Source organism: Saccopteryx bilineata, chromosome 6 (assembly GCF_036850765.1).
Source record: "Saccopteryx bilineata isolate mSacBil1 chromosome 6, mSacBil1_pri_phased_curated, whole genome shotgun sequence".
Taxonomy (NCBI): Eukaryota; Metazoa; Chordata; class Mammalia; order Chiroptera; family Emballonuridae; genus Saccopteryx; species Saccopteryx bilineata.
In genome coordinates, this window is record NC_089495.1 from 150739407 (window position 1) to 150754648 (window position 15242).

A 15242-nucleotide genomic window follows, 5' to 3' on the forward strand; every position below is an offset into this window, starting at 1 on the left:
ACATATGGGAGTTGATGCTTCCAGCTCCTCCCCACCTTCTCTCTCTGTCTCTCTCTCCATTTCTCTCTCCTCTCTAAAAAAATGAATGAATAAAATAAAATTAAAAAAAAAATAAATGTTTGGAATCCAGACAAAACAATGGGGAAAGTGCCGCTTTATTTAAATTACCCTCCTCCAGTATCTGAGGTCATCTCCCCCCACCTTTCGAATCAAAGCCCTGACAAGTTTGGGCTGAGGTTGGCAGCTTTTCATAATGAGTATGAGGGACAGGGTAACAGATGTACTAGGATCAATCCTCTGATGGATCCATTCCCTGAGGGATGGGAGCTGATGCCCGAGGTTCTGGAAAGGGCACTCACGGATGACAGGATGACACGTAGTAGCTCCAGGCAGCAACTCCACCCAGAGCCTGGAGGGCTGCGTTTCTCTCCTGTCTGACCCATTTCCTCAGTTCTACACAGGGGAGCCCATCCCCTAATGTGTGTAACTGTCCTCAGTAATCCCCTGCCCCGTCAGTATGTTTTTAAGCCAATACAATCCATCCCCTTCCTCTCCCTTTATCTTAATGTCTAAAGCCTGTGTTTGGCAAAGTGTTCTGTCAAAGCCAAAGAAAGTAATTTATACTATGGTGTAAGAGACTGATAAGCTTAACCAGTCAAAGGAGCATTTGAGTTTTTAAGGAGAATTTGTAAATACAGACACATCTGAAAACAGGTCAAGTATGCAAGACCTTTTTGAAGCCCGGCCTCTTCCAGTTTTACGTGTTTACTGCGCCGTTCCTATCCCCATGCTTCAAAAACAGGGCTCAGCTGCGGGCCCTCCTGCAGAAAGCTGGGGCCCCGCGCTCTGGCGTCTGGGCTGCACGAGTGGGCGGGGACACAGGCCTGGCACGCCCGGCGGGGGAGCTGTCCCGAAACCTCAGTCCCGGCCTCTCTCCGCCGGAAGGAAGCCGTAGCGGCGGAGAGGGCTACGGGGGTGCCCCAAGATAGCCTCACCTGCCGGAGGGCACGCCCTGGGCTTTCATCCTCCGAGAGCCAGCCCGCGGGGAAGGGTGCTGATTCGTCCATCCTTCCTGCCCGCCGCCCACCCCGGCGCTTCCACGCAGCGGACGCCGCGAGCCCGCCGCCGGGTGCTGGAGCGCAGGGCCACCCGGGCACCTCCAACTCTCGCCTCGCGCTCCTCCTGCTCTCCTCCACCCCCTCACGGGTCCCAGGCCCGGAGACGGGCGCCTTCCCCGCCCCCACCACTCCTGGACGCACTTGCCGCGAGGGCGGCGACCGGGGGAGGGGGCAGCGAAGGAAGAAAGGCGCCGCCCGCCTCCGGGGGCCTGGGGCGCACGTGGCCCCGGAGCCGCCCGCGCCGCGCGGAGACTTGGTGCAGCGCGCCGCACCCGGAGTCGGTCGACCCCGTTCGGCGCGCGGGCGGCAGAGGATGCTGGCGGGCTTCCCTGGCCGCGGCCCGCGCTCCCGCCGGGGAGGGCCCCGGGTGCGCCCCTAACTGTGCTGCCGCGACCGCACCGGGGGCACGAGGGAGGCGTCCGGCTGCGCACGCCGGCCCGGCCCCGCGAGCTGCGACCCCAGCGGGAGGCGGCCGGAATTTTCCAGTCCCCGTCGCCACCTCCTTCCTGCGGCCAGGCGCCTGTGGATGTCGAGGGGTAGCCCTGCGGGTCTCCCGGCGGGCTCCCGGGCCTGACGGCGGAGGAGTCGCCCGGGAGCCGGGAACCATGGCGCTGGCGGGGCGGCGCGACTTCGCAGGGAGCAGCCCCCGGGCGCGCTGAGCCTGCTGCTCGGCCCGCCGCACGCGTGATCCGGCCCCGCAGCCTGGCGAGGACCGGCCCGGACCGCGCGACTCCCGAGTTCCTAAACAGGTAAGCGCAGGGGTAGGGCCGGCTTTGTGGAGTGCGCAGTGCCTGGAGGTTGGGCAGTCGGAGTCGCCAGGGACTGGGTGGGAAAGGGAAGTAAACAGAAGGAAGATTCAGGAATCCCCAGGATGGCTCCGGCTTCTTTCTGGCACGTTGCAGCTAAGGCATGGGCCTGGAGGAGATTCAGGCGAGGAAGTCAGGGATTGGGAGAGAAGGGATTGGGTGGGAGGGGCGGAGGGGTGGCCAGGCCCCTCGGCAAGCCAAGGACAGGAAACTGAGTGGGTGCATAGAACTAAGTGTGTGTGGTCAGTGGTGGTGAGAGCGGGGAGATGGCTGGAGAAGGCCCGGTTCCGCAGCCTCTTGTAGCATTGGTTTTTTGTGAGGGGTAAGGTGGGTCATAGAGAAAGCACAGGTAGGCAGTGGGAGCTGCTTCTACTTAGAGGTGTCCTTTAAGTTCCAGATGATCAGCGTTACCTGTGCCCTGGAGAGCCGTTCTGCATTCCTGCCCATCGTGGCCAGCACTCAGCCTTCCCCAGGTCTCGGAGAGCCCTGGTAGCTGGTGGCCCATTCCAGAGCCCTTCAGTTCCTGATCCACTTTTCCAGGGCTAGTGGAAGCAGACAGCAGCCAGGATGCCGAGGAATCAGGGTTTCTCTGACCCCGAGTACTCGGCTGAATACTCGGCCGAGTACTCGGTCAGCCTGCCTTCTGACCCTGACCGCAGGGTGGGCCGGACCCATGAAATCTCTGTGCGGAACTCAGGGTCCTGCCTCTGCCTGCCTCGCTTTATGCGACTGACCTTCGTGCCTGAGTCCTTGGAGAACCTGTACCAGACCTACTTCAAAAGGCAGCGCCATGAGACCCTGCTGGTGCTAGTGGTCTTCGCAGCCCTTTTCGACTGCTACGTGGTGGTCATGTGCACTGTGGTCTTCTCCAGCGACAAACTGGCTCCCGTCGTGGTGGCCGGGATCGGACTGGTGTTGGACATCATCGTCTTTCTACTCTGCAAAAAGGGGCTGCTCTCTGACCGGGTCACCCGGAAAGTGGTACCCTACCTGCTGTGGCTGCTCATAACGGCCCAGATCTTCTCATACCTGGGCCTGAACTTCACCCATGCCCACGCAGCCAGCGACACAGTGGGCTGGCTGGCCTTCTTTGTCTTCTCCTTCTTCATCACACTGCCCCTCAGCCTCAGCCCCATTGTCGTCATCTCTGTGGTCTCCTGTATTGTGCACACGCTCGTTCTGGGGGTCACTGTGGTGCAGCAGCAACAGAACTGGCTGAAAGGGAGGCAATTGCTGAGAGAGGTAAGTCCCACCTTTGCCTTCAGTGTCACCCTGGGCTTCCCCTCCCATCAGCTTGCAGCCACGGTGGTGCCTGTTTTGAAGGTGGAGACAGCATCATCATTTTTGTCCTTCAGCCAGAATGTGTCCTGGGGGCCTCTGGGGCTCTCAGCTGCTTCTGCAGGAAGGACCACCTCTCTCTCAAGCCCTGACTTTGCACTAGAGTGTGTCTCCTTGGCTGTAGGGACTGGAGGATGCCAGGACATGGGGCCTTAAGGCCATTCTGTCACCTGTGTCCAGCTCAAGTGGGTGGCAGGAAGGCCCGCCTAGGCCTGGGCTCAAGGCAGCATTGTCCTGGCCACTCCCTGCCATTGACCTCTGCCAGGAAGACCTCTTGTGGGGGAAGAGGCTCCTCTGGTTTCTGGTCTCTAGACTGGCATTGGCTGGCTTTGGCAAGTGACTGACTTGTGTGGACTCAGCTCTCCCTCGTCAAGTGGGCGGTGTCTGCCTGCGCAATGTTGTCAAGAAAATGTTCACAGAAAATGTGGGTGAAAGTGTCCTGGAAAACCTGAGGGCCGTGGGGGGTTGGTGTGACTGTCACAGATCCAGGTTTGCTTCTGGGAGGTCTGGGTGCCCTGAGCAGTTAGGTGATGGGATCTGTCTCCCAAAGAAGGTGTGGTGTGGGGACACAAATAGGGACAATGGTGCCAGCCATGGCAGTGGAGGATGCCTTCTGCTGGAACTGGAGTTTTAGCCTCAACTTAACTAATGAACAGTATTGTGCTCAAGCAGGTCCCAAGAGCCCGGCTGAGTGCTGAGGAGCTGCAGAGAGTGGCGGGTACAATTCTCACCTTCTGAGTTTATTATCTGGTAACCCCTTGGGGGGACTCCACAGGGATAGGTGTCAGTGAATTCTACAGTTGTGTGCTGTCTGCTATCTCATTTTATACATGGACGGAAAGTGACCTGCCTGAGGCCACATAACTAGTCATGGCAGGCATCTGGCTGGAGTGTCCATTACTCAATTGCAGTTCAGTGCTCTTCCTACTACGTCACCCTGCTGCCTCATCTTTGCCAAAGCCATTATCATTGTCTCCTGGGGTTCAGAGCTGATTCTATGGGTGCCCAGTGGTGCCGTTGGTGGTTGATGCAAGGATCCTGTGGGGCTATGCCATTGCCTCCTACTCAGTTAGAGGAAAACACAGGATTTTCTCTGTTTTAACTTTTTAATAGTTTTTGGGCCAAGATTCTCCCTGTTTTCCCGTTATGGCTTCTGGAAGCTTTGTGTGTGTCAGTGTTGCAGGTGCATGTGGGTTTGTGCAGGCACACTGACGGGTCCCTTTGTTTTCCTCCCAGTGGTGTTTTCATGTAAGGTGACAACCTGCCATTGCTGTCATGACTTCTGGGTTGGTGCCTCTGCCCACTGGTGGGAGCCATCTGGGGAGAGTGGTGAGAGGCATTCCTATGACTCTGGATGGTCAGACTCTGAACCATTACCTTGTCCTGAAGCCACTCGGGCCCTTTCCTCACTGCCAGGGCCCCTGGGCTGCGTGAATTTCCCATATACTTTGCTGCTATTAAGGGAGCAAAACAAATTCTTCCCACTGGAGCCCAGAGTTTGAACCCATGATTACTGGTATCCTTTGGGTGTTGCCAAGAAATAAAAACCCAAACAGATGAAGAAACAGAAAAAAGATAGAAAAATCCAGAATAGCCATGTTAGCGTCCCAGGAGAGCATGGCCTTGACATGGAAGCCGTGCCCTGGATGTGGGCTTGGGAAAGGGTGGGTGGGGGGACTCTCAAGGTCTGTTTGGGAGCCTGAGATACAGAATGCAGGAGGTCCCAGCTTTTAGTGGGCTGCGTTCCAGAAGTTTCTGAGTCACTTGTTTGGGACTAATGTGACTTTTCAAAAGGTGCCTGGGTTCCCAGGCCCACCCACCAAAGCCTTCCTTAAGTTGGTGACCCTTCATTGGGTCTCTCAATACAGTAGGAACGAAGCCCCCCTGGGGCCCTGTTTGTTGGGAGGAAGAACACCTGGACACGCCTCCCTCAGCTCTGGAAGGAAGTGTCACTCCTAGCCTGCTGCTCCTCCGGGGTGCGCGTTACCCGGGATGGGGCACCATTAAGGATAGGAGGGGGCAGGGCTGGCAGACCTCTCTGCATCAGGGTAATGTCAGGAACTTTCTCCGGATGCCAGCATCTCCCTTCTCTCCTGTCTCCTGTTTCCGGACTCCTGTCATCTTTCTTTTCTCCCATCACCTATTGGCTCCAGCCAGGGAGTCCTTCCTGGGTCAGTGGGGATGAACCCAATTTCACAGTTAGAAGCAGACACTAGATTTCGGAGGTTTGTGTGTCCTTTTCCTGCCACAGTCACCAGCACTGAAGAGCATTTCTAGTGTCCAGGTGACCTTCCTCTGCACTCTCCATTCACTCAACCCATACTTGGCTCTGGGCGGGAAAGAGAGAGGGACTCAGGCCTCAGGGCAGCCTGCCATGTCAGAGGCAAGCACACAGCCTGTCTTGGGCTCTCCTCATGGGAGGTGGGCAGGTGAGTACCAATAGAGCGGGTGTAGTCAGGGATGGGGTGTTGCTGGGGCTTCATTTATTACTGACCGAGTGAATATTAATGAGCAACAAGTATCAGAACTCTCAGTCTGCAGGGTCTGGGACTGCAGGGATCAGACAATGACAGTCAGAGACTGTGGGGGAGGTGAGCTTGGCCTGGGGCTGGGGTGCTGTGGGGTTTGGGGGACAGGAGGGGTGAGCTGCAGCTGGCGAGGTGTCTCCACATCCGTCCCAGTGCCTGGGTCCTGGCACCAGGCCTGTTAGGGCACAGCTTGCTCTTTACTGCCCAGACTGCCCTGGGACGAGGTGATGGAGCAGCAGGACCAGGCAGTGGGTGATGGGTGAAGATAGAGGTGAAGATGGGGGTAGGGAAACAATGCAGCCAAGATGGTGTGGAGCATTCTTGTGGCCAGTGGCTGCTCCTGAGACACTTGCATGTACTCATACACACCCGTGAGCATCTCACAGAACCATTGAAGAAATGAGGATGTGGCAAGTTAGGGGTAAGGCACCCCTGAAAAGTATAACTTTATAGCAGAAAGGCTCTTTGGGCACCCCACCCCATAGAAGGGTTGAGGGGTTTCCCAGGAAGAGGAAATAGAGCTTAGGACCCAGCACCTGGGAGCAGCAGCCCCGTGGTTCCAGGGTTCCCAGCATGGAGTGCTGTTCCCGGCATGGAGTGCCTGAGCCCTATTCCTGCTGCTGCATCTTACCTTGGCTCTTGCTTGTTCCAGGTGGCTTGTGAGGGGGCAGGCCATTTGGGAGCAGTACGCAGCCCTGGTCTAATGGTGTTTGCGCTACTGGTTCTCTGAGTTGTGGAAACTTAAGACAAATGGAGGTGAGGGGCTGGGGGTTCAGGTGTGGGCCTGGCTGCTCTTTGTTCTAGAAGGTGAACAAGGGCACAGGAGTGTTACTTTGTTACCTGGTAGGGGAGGGGTGGATAACGTATATAGAGACATTTTATTATACAAACTATAAAATACTGGGCAAATGCTAGATATTTATTTCTTTATTGCCCTTTGTCTTGACAAACCATCTCTGATCTTTGGTCTGTGAATGAATCAGACCAAGTTTATTTATTCTTTTTTCTCACCTCTTTTTTGTGTAACAAACTGCCTCTTTTTTCTCCTCATTCAAAAGCCTCTTTATTCCCCTCATTAAAGAATGCTTTCAATTATAAATTGCTTTATAAAGAAACTTTGGAAACAAGGAAAAAATGTACTATAATTCTACCATAACTAGTTTTTTTCTTTTTGGTGTATTTCTTTTTGGTTTTTCCTGTGAAAATTTTTACAAAGCTGTACATGTTACCTTTGTGTTTGTGTTACCCCTGTGTTTCTTAGATATAGATCAGACTTTGTATTTTAAATCGGTCTTCACAATCACCACTTTTATTGGCTGCAGAATATGATACTGGCTACATGTGCTATAATGAATTGTTCTGTTTCTATAGGACATTTGATTGCTTCTAGTTAATTAATTTATCATATATAGTTTAATTTATATATAATCCCCCTGAGCCTTGCGTCTCCTTGTTTCTATCCTGGCTGTTGTACGTCTGATGCTTCTTCCTCCCTCTGTGTGTGTTTTTGACCGTTTCTTCCAGCAACATTCCTCTCTGTGGTTCCTAAGAAATTTGCTCTGATAGTAATGAAACCTTTTCTTTGCTTTTTCCTCTCCTCTCTTTGAGAACATTTTTCTTTGTTGTAAACAAAAAGAAAATGACATGCTTCAGAACAAGTCCCACCCCACCCTTCGCCCCCACTAGAAACCTCAGTGGAAGAGGACTGGATTTAAACTTGGTATGACGGTTTCCATGGTTGTGGTCTGTTGTTCACATGTCATTTCTTTCTATTTTTTTTTAAATTAAAGTCTATATTTTATTCAGATTTCCTCAGTTTATGCCCAGTGTCCTTTTTCTCTTCTAGGATTTTGTCCAGGATACCTTATTCCATTTGGTTGTCATACCTCCTTGGGCTCCTCTAGACTGAGGACGGCAGCACTAGCCAGGTGTTTTGTAGAATATCCCTGCATTGATACTGGCCTGATGTTTTCCTCATGATTAAACTGGGGTGATGGATTTGGGGACGAAGACCACAGAGAGGAAATACCAGTCTCATCACATGTGATCAGTGTGGTACTTGTTATCAGCGTGAATGAACACTGTTGATGTTACTCACGGTCAGCTGGCTGAGCTGATGTTTGTCAGGTTTCTCTGCGAAGTGACTTTCTTTTCCTCGTCTTCATACTATCTTCTTTGGAAGTCACTGTGTGCAGCCCACACTTAGGGAGCTGTGTTCCACCTCCTTCAGGGCAGAGCATGTATGTAATTATTTGGAATCTTCTGCATTGGAGCTTTGTTTAGTCTTCACTGTTTATTGGTTGATTCAACCATTTATTTCAGAGTGGACTCAGAATGTTTAGTTTATCTTTTGAGTTATAATTCAATACTGTTTGTTTTGTAGCTCAAATTATTGTGCACACGTCATTTCAAGATGGGGCCCCATGAATGGAACTTGGTGTCAGCTGAGACAGATCTGGCAACAGACGGCCTGTCTCAGCTCCCTGGTGAGCTCCTTGGTGGCCCCTGGAAGGCTGAGTTTTTCACCCAAGGGGCTTGGGCCCTGGGGAAGACTGACCCATAAGCCTGAGGCTTGCTCGCCTACCTGACGATGGTAGATGGACCTTACCACTCTTCCAGGGAGGGAATACTAGGTCTGTTCTTGGGCGCACATTTGCAACAAGTTCCTGAGGAACCAAATCAGCGGTTTCCTGAAAGGGAATCTGAGCCAAGGGCATTGCATGGTGCCGAGGCCGAGGCTGGGTGAGCCCACCCACCACCCCGTGGCTCATTTCCCAGTGATGGAGACTAGACACAGCCTCCCCCAGTTGTCAGAAAAGTGCAAATTCTCACTCTTCAACTCTTTTTTCTAAACTCCCACCCTCGGTTACAAGTTATCTGTCATTGGTGCGGTATTAAGCACTCTGGAGAAAGCCCAAATTGGGGTTGTGTTGTTAATATTATGTTGCTTTCTCTGGGCAGTATTTGGGACACTGCCTCCTAATTTCAGTCAAGGGTCTTGTCTCAGACCCACTGACCTCTACAGTTGCAGATCCATGAAGGGGCCTTCCTTCTTCGGGAGTCGGCAGCAGGGCCGACTGCGTGGTCGCTCGTCTTGAATGCCCCCCTTGCTCCCCTCTTTCCAGCTGTGAGATCCCGGGGACGTTCTTGCATCTCTTGGTCTAGTTTCCACCTCTGTGGAATGGTCTAATGGCAGTGATGAGACGCATGGACAGGTGTGTGTGGCCTCACAGGGCAGGGCCTGATACGCAGCTGGCACCAGAACTGCCCCTTGCTCTGGCGGTCACCGTCGTCGTTGCTATTGGCTGTGATGAGGAGGAATTTTAGAAAAGCCTGGGCCAGCCCCCAGGGAGGGAGAGCAGCTCCACGTCCCGAATGCCTGAGGGCCCCTTGGTTGGGTCGTCTCACACTCATCCCTTCCTTTTTATTTTTTTGCTGGGCCATCATTTTGCTTTGCCTTATAAACGTTAAAGCAGGGGTCCCCAAACTTTTTACACAGGGGGCCAGTTCACTGTCCCTCAGACCGTTGGAGGGCCGGACTATAAAAAAAACTATGAACAAATCCCTATGCACACTGCATATATCTTATTTTAAAGTAAAAAAACAAAATGGGAACAAATACAATATATAAAATAAAGAACAAGTAAATTTAAATCAACAAACTGACCAGTATTTCAATGGGAACTATGGGCCTGCTTTTGGCTAATGAGATGGTCAATGAGCTCCTTTCACTGACCACCAATGAAAGAGGTGCCCCTTTCGGAAGTGCGGTGGGGGCCGGATAAATGGCCTCAGGGGGCCGCAGTTTGGGGACCCCTGCGTTAGGGAGAGTGTGCTTTCCAGATGACGTCCTCCCTGTGAGGACAAAGAATACTTTTGATGCAGATTGTCCTTTTTTTCATCATGGCAATGGCCTCTCAACCTTTTTCTTTTATTCTTTATTTTTGGAGGAGTGAATTACAGTTAGGTAGCAGGTAGGGAGGTCTCTGGAATGATTGGACTGGAGGAATGTTGTGTTTGTTCTTCCATGAGGGCAGATAATGGGGCTGTGTATGCAGCGTGTTTCCTTTATTGTGAATTGTGGGGACCACAGGGCTGTGGTAAGTGTCCCCTGCTCCTGGGTGGCCTCCTTTCTGCTCCTTTTCATCAGGGTGAGTGACGCACCCCTCATGACCGTCGATATTGGATTTGGGGGTGGAAAGGACTGTGGCGCTCACGGTCGCCCCTGTAGGCAGCGCTACAGCCCTGCGGTGGGATCCTACACGCTCTGGTCTTTGCTTCTATTTCTCTAGGGGTTGGGGACTCACTTTCTCCATCAGAACAACCTTCTTGGTTAAGAAGACTGTTAAAACCAGTTACAAATAACATGGGCATAGGTCTTTAAAGTACTTCTTCTCTTTGTTACATCATGTAGTTCTCATACCTACTCTGTGAGTGGATGCTCTTGTCTCACGCATTTTGTGGGCAAGGACGTGGAGGAGGGACACAGTGAGGGACACGTGGAGGAGGACACAGGTGCCGGGGGGACACAGTGCAGATGCAGGCGGGATGGTCTCAGGGCCAAGTCTTCCAGGTTCATGTTCAGTCAAAGTCTTATCTGATGAGACTGAGAAAGGTAGTTGGTCAGTTCAAGCAAAAAGTTAAATTATTGTGGTAGTGGTCACACAACTGTGTCAAAATGCGTAGAACTCTATACCCCCAAGAGTGAATTTTACTGTTTATGAGAAAAAGGGAATAAAAACTAAACACTAGGTTAGTGTTTTTCAACTGCTGATCTGTGGACAGGTCCACCAGAGGTGTTGAGCCAGTCCGTGAAAGAGTTCACCACCCTGAAGTATGAAAATGACCCAGTGATCTTAGTTGAATTTGCTTATGCTCAGGGTGATTTCTGCCTTAGTGGTCTCCTAAGATTCTATTTTCACCAGTCCCCAAGTGTAAAAAGGTTGAAAACCACCGTGCTAGGTAATGGTCAGCAAATGACCTCGACAAAATGTGGTAAGAGCTCTAATGGAGCTGTGGGTGGGAGGCCGCTTAGAGGGGGCACAAAGGAACATGCTGAGGCGATGAGAGGGTCCCATGTCGGCATAGTAGACGTAGTCACACAGCTGTATGAACTTGTCAATACTGCTCATCAAAACATACTGTAAATGGGTGCTTTAAACTGGATGTAAACTAAAAGTCAAGAGAGTAGATTTTTTAAAAAGTCAATAAAAACCCAGGAATCACACAAAAAGTTGCACATACGTATATTAATTTGCATTTCAGATAGCTTATTTCATTTTTATTTTTTGTGACAGAGGGACAGATAGAAACAGACAGGAAGGGAGAGAAATGAGAAGCATCAAGTCTTCATTGCAGCTCCTTAGTTGTTCATTGATTGCTTTCTCATATGGGCCTTGACCGGGGGGCTACAGTAGAGCGAGTGACTCCTTACTCTAGCCAGCAACCTTGGCCTCACGCCAACAACCTTGGGCTTCAAGCTAGAGACCATGGGGTCATGTCTATGACCCCACGCTCAAGCTGGTGAGCCCATGCTCAAGCTGGATGAGACTGCGCTCAAGCTGGTGCCCTCAGGGATTCAAACCTGGGTCCTCTGTGTCCCAGTCCCATGCTCTATCTACTGCGCCACCACCTGGTCAGGCCAGATAGCTTATTTTAATTGAAAACGTTTATCTGTACCATCACTTTCTAACCTTTTGTTGAAGGGAGAGCTCTTTGCTTCGGTCTGGGTGCCCTGGTGTTCCTTGTGGTCTCCTTTGTAGTTAGAATGTGTTGCCTGTCATTTCCAGTTTCCTTCAAGTGGAGGGAGAATTAAAAGTCACTTGGAAATAATCTAGGTATAGAATCCTAGATTTTTGTGACTTTTCTATTTTTGCTGATGTCTTGCCCACTTCTAATTCAATAGTAGTTTCTTTTAGCTACTCATATTTATCAAAAATTTCCAAAATATTCACTACTTTTCTTCTTTTTTCAAAAAAATTTTATTTGGAAAATTAAATTTAACAGGGTGACATTGATTAATAAGAGTACATAGGTTTCAGGTAAACATTTCTATAGCATTTGAACTGTTAATTATGTTGTATACCCATCACACAAAGTCAGATCATTTTCTGTCATCTTATATTTGTCCCTCTTTACACCCTTCCCCCCAACCACATTTTACTTTTTTTAGAAATAACAACTGTTGTTCTTTTGCACTCATATTTTATCTGTTGAGATTATATTTATTTTGCAGTCTCAAAAAAACCACACAACTGATATAGCAGGTGTTGGACTAAGCACACTGACTCTTGGGAAACACTCTAAAAGTTGAAGCAGATATGGGTTTCACTTGAGTCTCAGAGAGGACCCTGGCAGCTGCACATGTGCGGTCTGTAGGTTTGACAGAGGGAGAGAGGTCTTGACTAATCTGGAATTTCTGTTCCAAGAGCTTCGGCACTGACCTGTGCTCCCCCCCCCCCCCCTTCTATTTGAGCTCCATTCTGCTTCTCGGCATCCATGCTGGGTCTAGTTTATTCAGAGGAAGTTTCACCCACCTGCCTAGACCACCTCACTTTTTCAGGAAGTCCTCAGGTGACATGGTCTATGGCTCTCACGTCACCTTGGGCCCTTCCGCTGGCTGCACACTGCCCTGTGGTGCCCAGGAGCCTCTCTTCCTGCTTTGCATACATTCCCCCCCCCCTTCTGTCCTAAGAACCCTGTCTATCTGACCATGTTGCAGACACAAATACTAAGTGTATAAATTCTGTGCTATAATTTAAGATTTGGTGGGGAGGGTGGCTTCCACTCCTGGAAAGTTTAGATATCAGGCCTTCCCGAAAGAGTTACAGTGTGCATAAAACTCAAGTTAATACAGAGGACCCTACTATTGCCTAGGTGGCGGGTCAGCTCTGTGGGGACTGATGGAATGTTCCCTGACTGGCAGGATGTGCTGCATAAGGCAGTGGGTGCTGCAGGGGAGCCCTTCGCTGGGACCGTTCAGCCAGACATGGCCCTCATGGCTGGAGGGTGTGTTTGCCCCCCTGGGTGGCCTGCAGACCACGCCATGTCCCTGCAGCTTGCACATCCCTTATGCTGTCTCCCTTCCCCGTTACTTCTGCATTCCTCTCTCCATGGCAGAGCCGTGTGATCGTCAAGGTAACTGGAGTCTGACACATCCCCTTCTCTGTCTGCCTTCTTTTCTTGCAAGGATGCTGTATTTGGTTTTTTTTAAAATAAATTTTTATTAATTTTAATGGGGTGACATCAATAAATCAGGGTACATATGTTCAAAGAAAACATGTCCAGGTTATCTTGTCATTCAATTATGTTGCATACCCATCACCCAAAGTTTATTTCTTGTTGATGACTTAGAATGTCTAATTTCAATTGTGTGCCTCTTGTTGGACCTCTGGTTTCCATCCACCCACTAACTTATTTTTCCATTCAGCCAAATACAAATGACTCTGAATACATATTGTGCAAGTTGCTGGGTGCTGGGGATATGGAGACGAGTAACTGGGGTCCTGCCTATAAGGTAGACCCAGTTTGATTTGTGGCCTTTCTTTTAAAAAAAAAAATTATTATTATCTGGGCCAGGATATGGATCAGGCACGGAGCAGTCCCTCCGTAAAAATTTGTTGAATGTTGATGCATAAATTATAGGGTTGAGCACATGAAATTGCCAATGTTCAACCACTTTCAGTCTGCAAAAAATGGCAGCCGCATTTCTGGTGGTTCAGTCTGTTATAAAAATAACAGATGTGTTCCTTATGGAAAGTCTTTAACATACTAAATTGTATGGGAAAATACTAACCGCAATATTATCTCTTGAGGGTACTTACTGTTAACACTGGACCCCTTTCTACAGATAGGTGGATATGAAAAGTGGTGTGTCTTCTATGTCATACCTATGCTTGTTGTAAGAAATAATTCGACTGAGGCAGGAGTATGGGGTATTTGAGTGAAATCCCGCTTCCTGCCCGTGCTCCCCTTCCCATAGGCAACTCTTGCCAAGTGTTTGGCGTGTATACTTCCAGAGAGCTCTCTATGAATTTGCATATTGATATGAATATATGCATACTTAGGATTGGGAAGTGATTTATATAAGTTTATGCAAATCAGCAAAACAAGCCAGTTTCCCTCCCAAGGTGAAAAGCTCTTGCAGCCCTTTCCACCCTCAGCCCACAGGTCCTGTTCCAGGTCTACACTGGTGGCCACTCATGTGCTACTGCGGCTGCTTTTTGAGCTGAGCCAGGCTAGTGGCGAGCTGCTGTTTTGGGTCCCACTGGGCAGGAAGGGCAGGCTGATGGCAGAGGTGGCAGGGCCGACAGGACAGCCGCATCCCTGCCTGGAGCGGAGTGCTGCCATTAGGTCTGGCGCCTGCCGCAGCCATGGGCCCCAGTGAGTGGTTTATTCCCTGGGGCTCTCAAAGGCCTCTGCATCACACAGGGGAGCTCGCAGGGTGAAGAGAGAGGGTGGTGGTTCCGGTAAAGAGGAAAGCTGGCCTGCCAGGGGCTGGCCGCTCAGGGCTCCGGGCAGCTCGGGGAACCTTGCTGGGCCTCTGTCCTTCCTCTCTCCCTCCTTCCCTTTGAAAGACCGAAACATCTGTCTGTTCCTGTATGTACTCTGACGGAATCGAACCCGCAACCTCTGTGTGAGAGGCTGTAACCAACTGCGCTATCTGACCAGGGCCTTTGTGTTTCTGATTTTACTTGTTTCATCATCCTTTTGTCAGTGAACAGGAAATGAGTTCAAACTCAGCTCTTCTGTGGGTGCTGGGGTCCTAGGCAAACATTTGACCTTGCCAGGCTTGGTTTTTTTTCTGTAAGTGCGGAGGGTCATGTAGCCCAGCGAGTAAGAGCCAGACACAAGATGGGGCTCCAAGGCTGGACCTGACGTTTGCAGCTCTGATCTCGGTCAGCGTGCTTCGCCCTCTCTGTCCTCCTTAACTGAGACCCTGAATGAGCCTCTGTAGGTAAAGCCCTTAGACTGTTGTTAGCCTCCTGGGTTAGCTGTGACCATGCCCATTCTTACCCTGTTGTGGTGAAGTTTGTATGGGACAATGAGTGAAAGCACTTAGTAAAGCACAGAGCTCTATTGGAGTACCAGTGTTACTATTATTAATTTGTTACTATGTAACCCCCCCCCCCTAAAATGTCTCTGTTGGCTGGTGCCAGACTGGTGCATTTTGCTTGAGTGGAATTTACAAATCAGATGAGTTGCAGTTTGTATCCCAGAGGATCCTGTTCCTGCGGCTTGCTGTCCCCTGCTGCCCACACTGCTTCTGCCAGGAAGGGTGACCCTGGAGCTTGAGTGTTTCCAGAGAGGGTGCTGAGGCCCACAGGGGAAGTGACTTGCCCAAGGTCTCAGAGTGAGACAGTGTCAAAGCCTCAGTCTATTTCCTTGGTCTTCTGGCCCTCAGGCCAGTGCTCTTTTCCAGCCCCAAAAAGAGAGTTGGAGAACTCTGTGAC

General features: G+C 50.7%; 1 protein-coding gene across 3 annotated transcripts in view; it reads left to right on the top strand.

Moving 5' to 3' along the window:
- Positions 1-815: 815 nt before the first annotated feature.
- Positions 816-15242, top strand: part of ADCY3 (adenylate cyclase 3) — a 60409-nt gene continuing 45982 nt past the window's right edge. For 2 of the 3 annotated variants that reach the window (XM_066237474.1, XM_066237475.1), the window contains exons 1-2: positions 818-1867; positions 2316-3166. In XM_066237474.1, the coding sequence (XP_066093571.1) occupies positions 2492-3166 (675 nt within the window). In that variant the 5' untranslated portion in view covers positions 818-1867; positions 2316-2491. Of the gene's footprint in view, positions 1868-2315; positions 3167-15242 lie in introns of all 3 variants that reach the window. The other variant, XM_066237476.1, reaches the window with a different exon arrangement.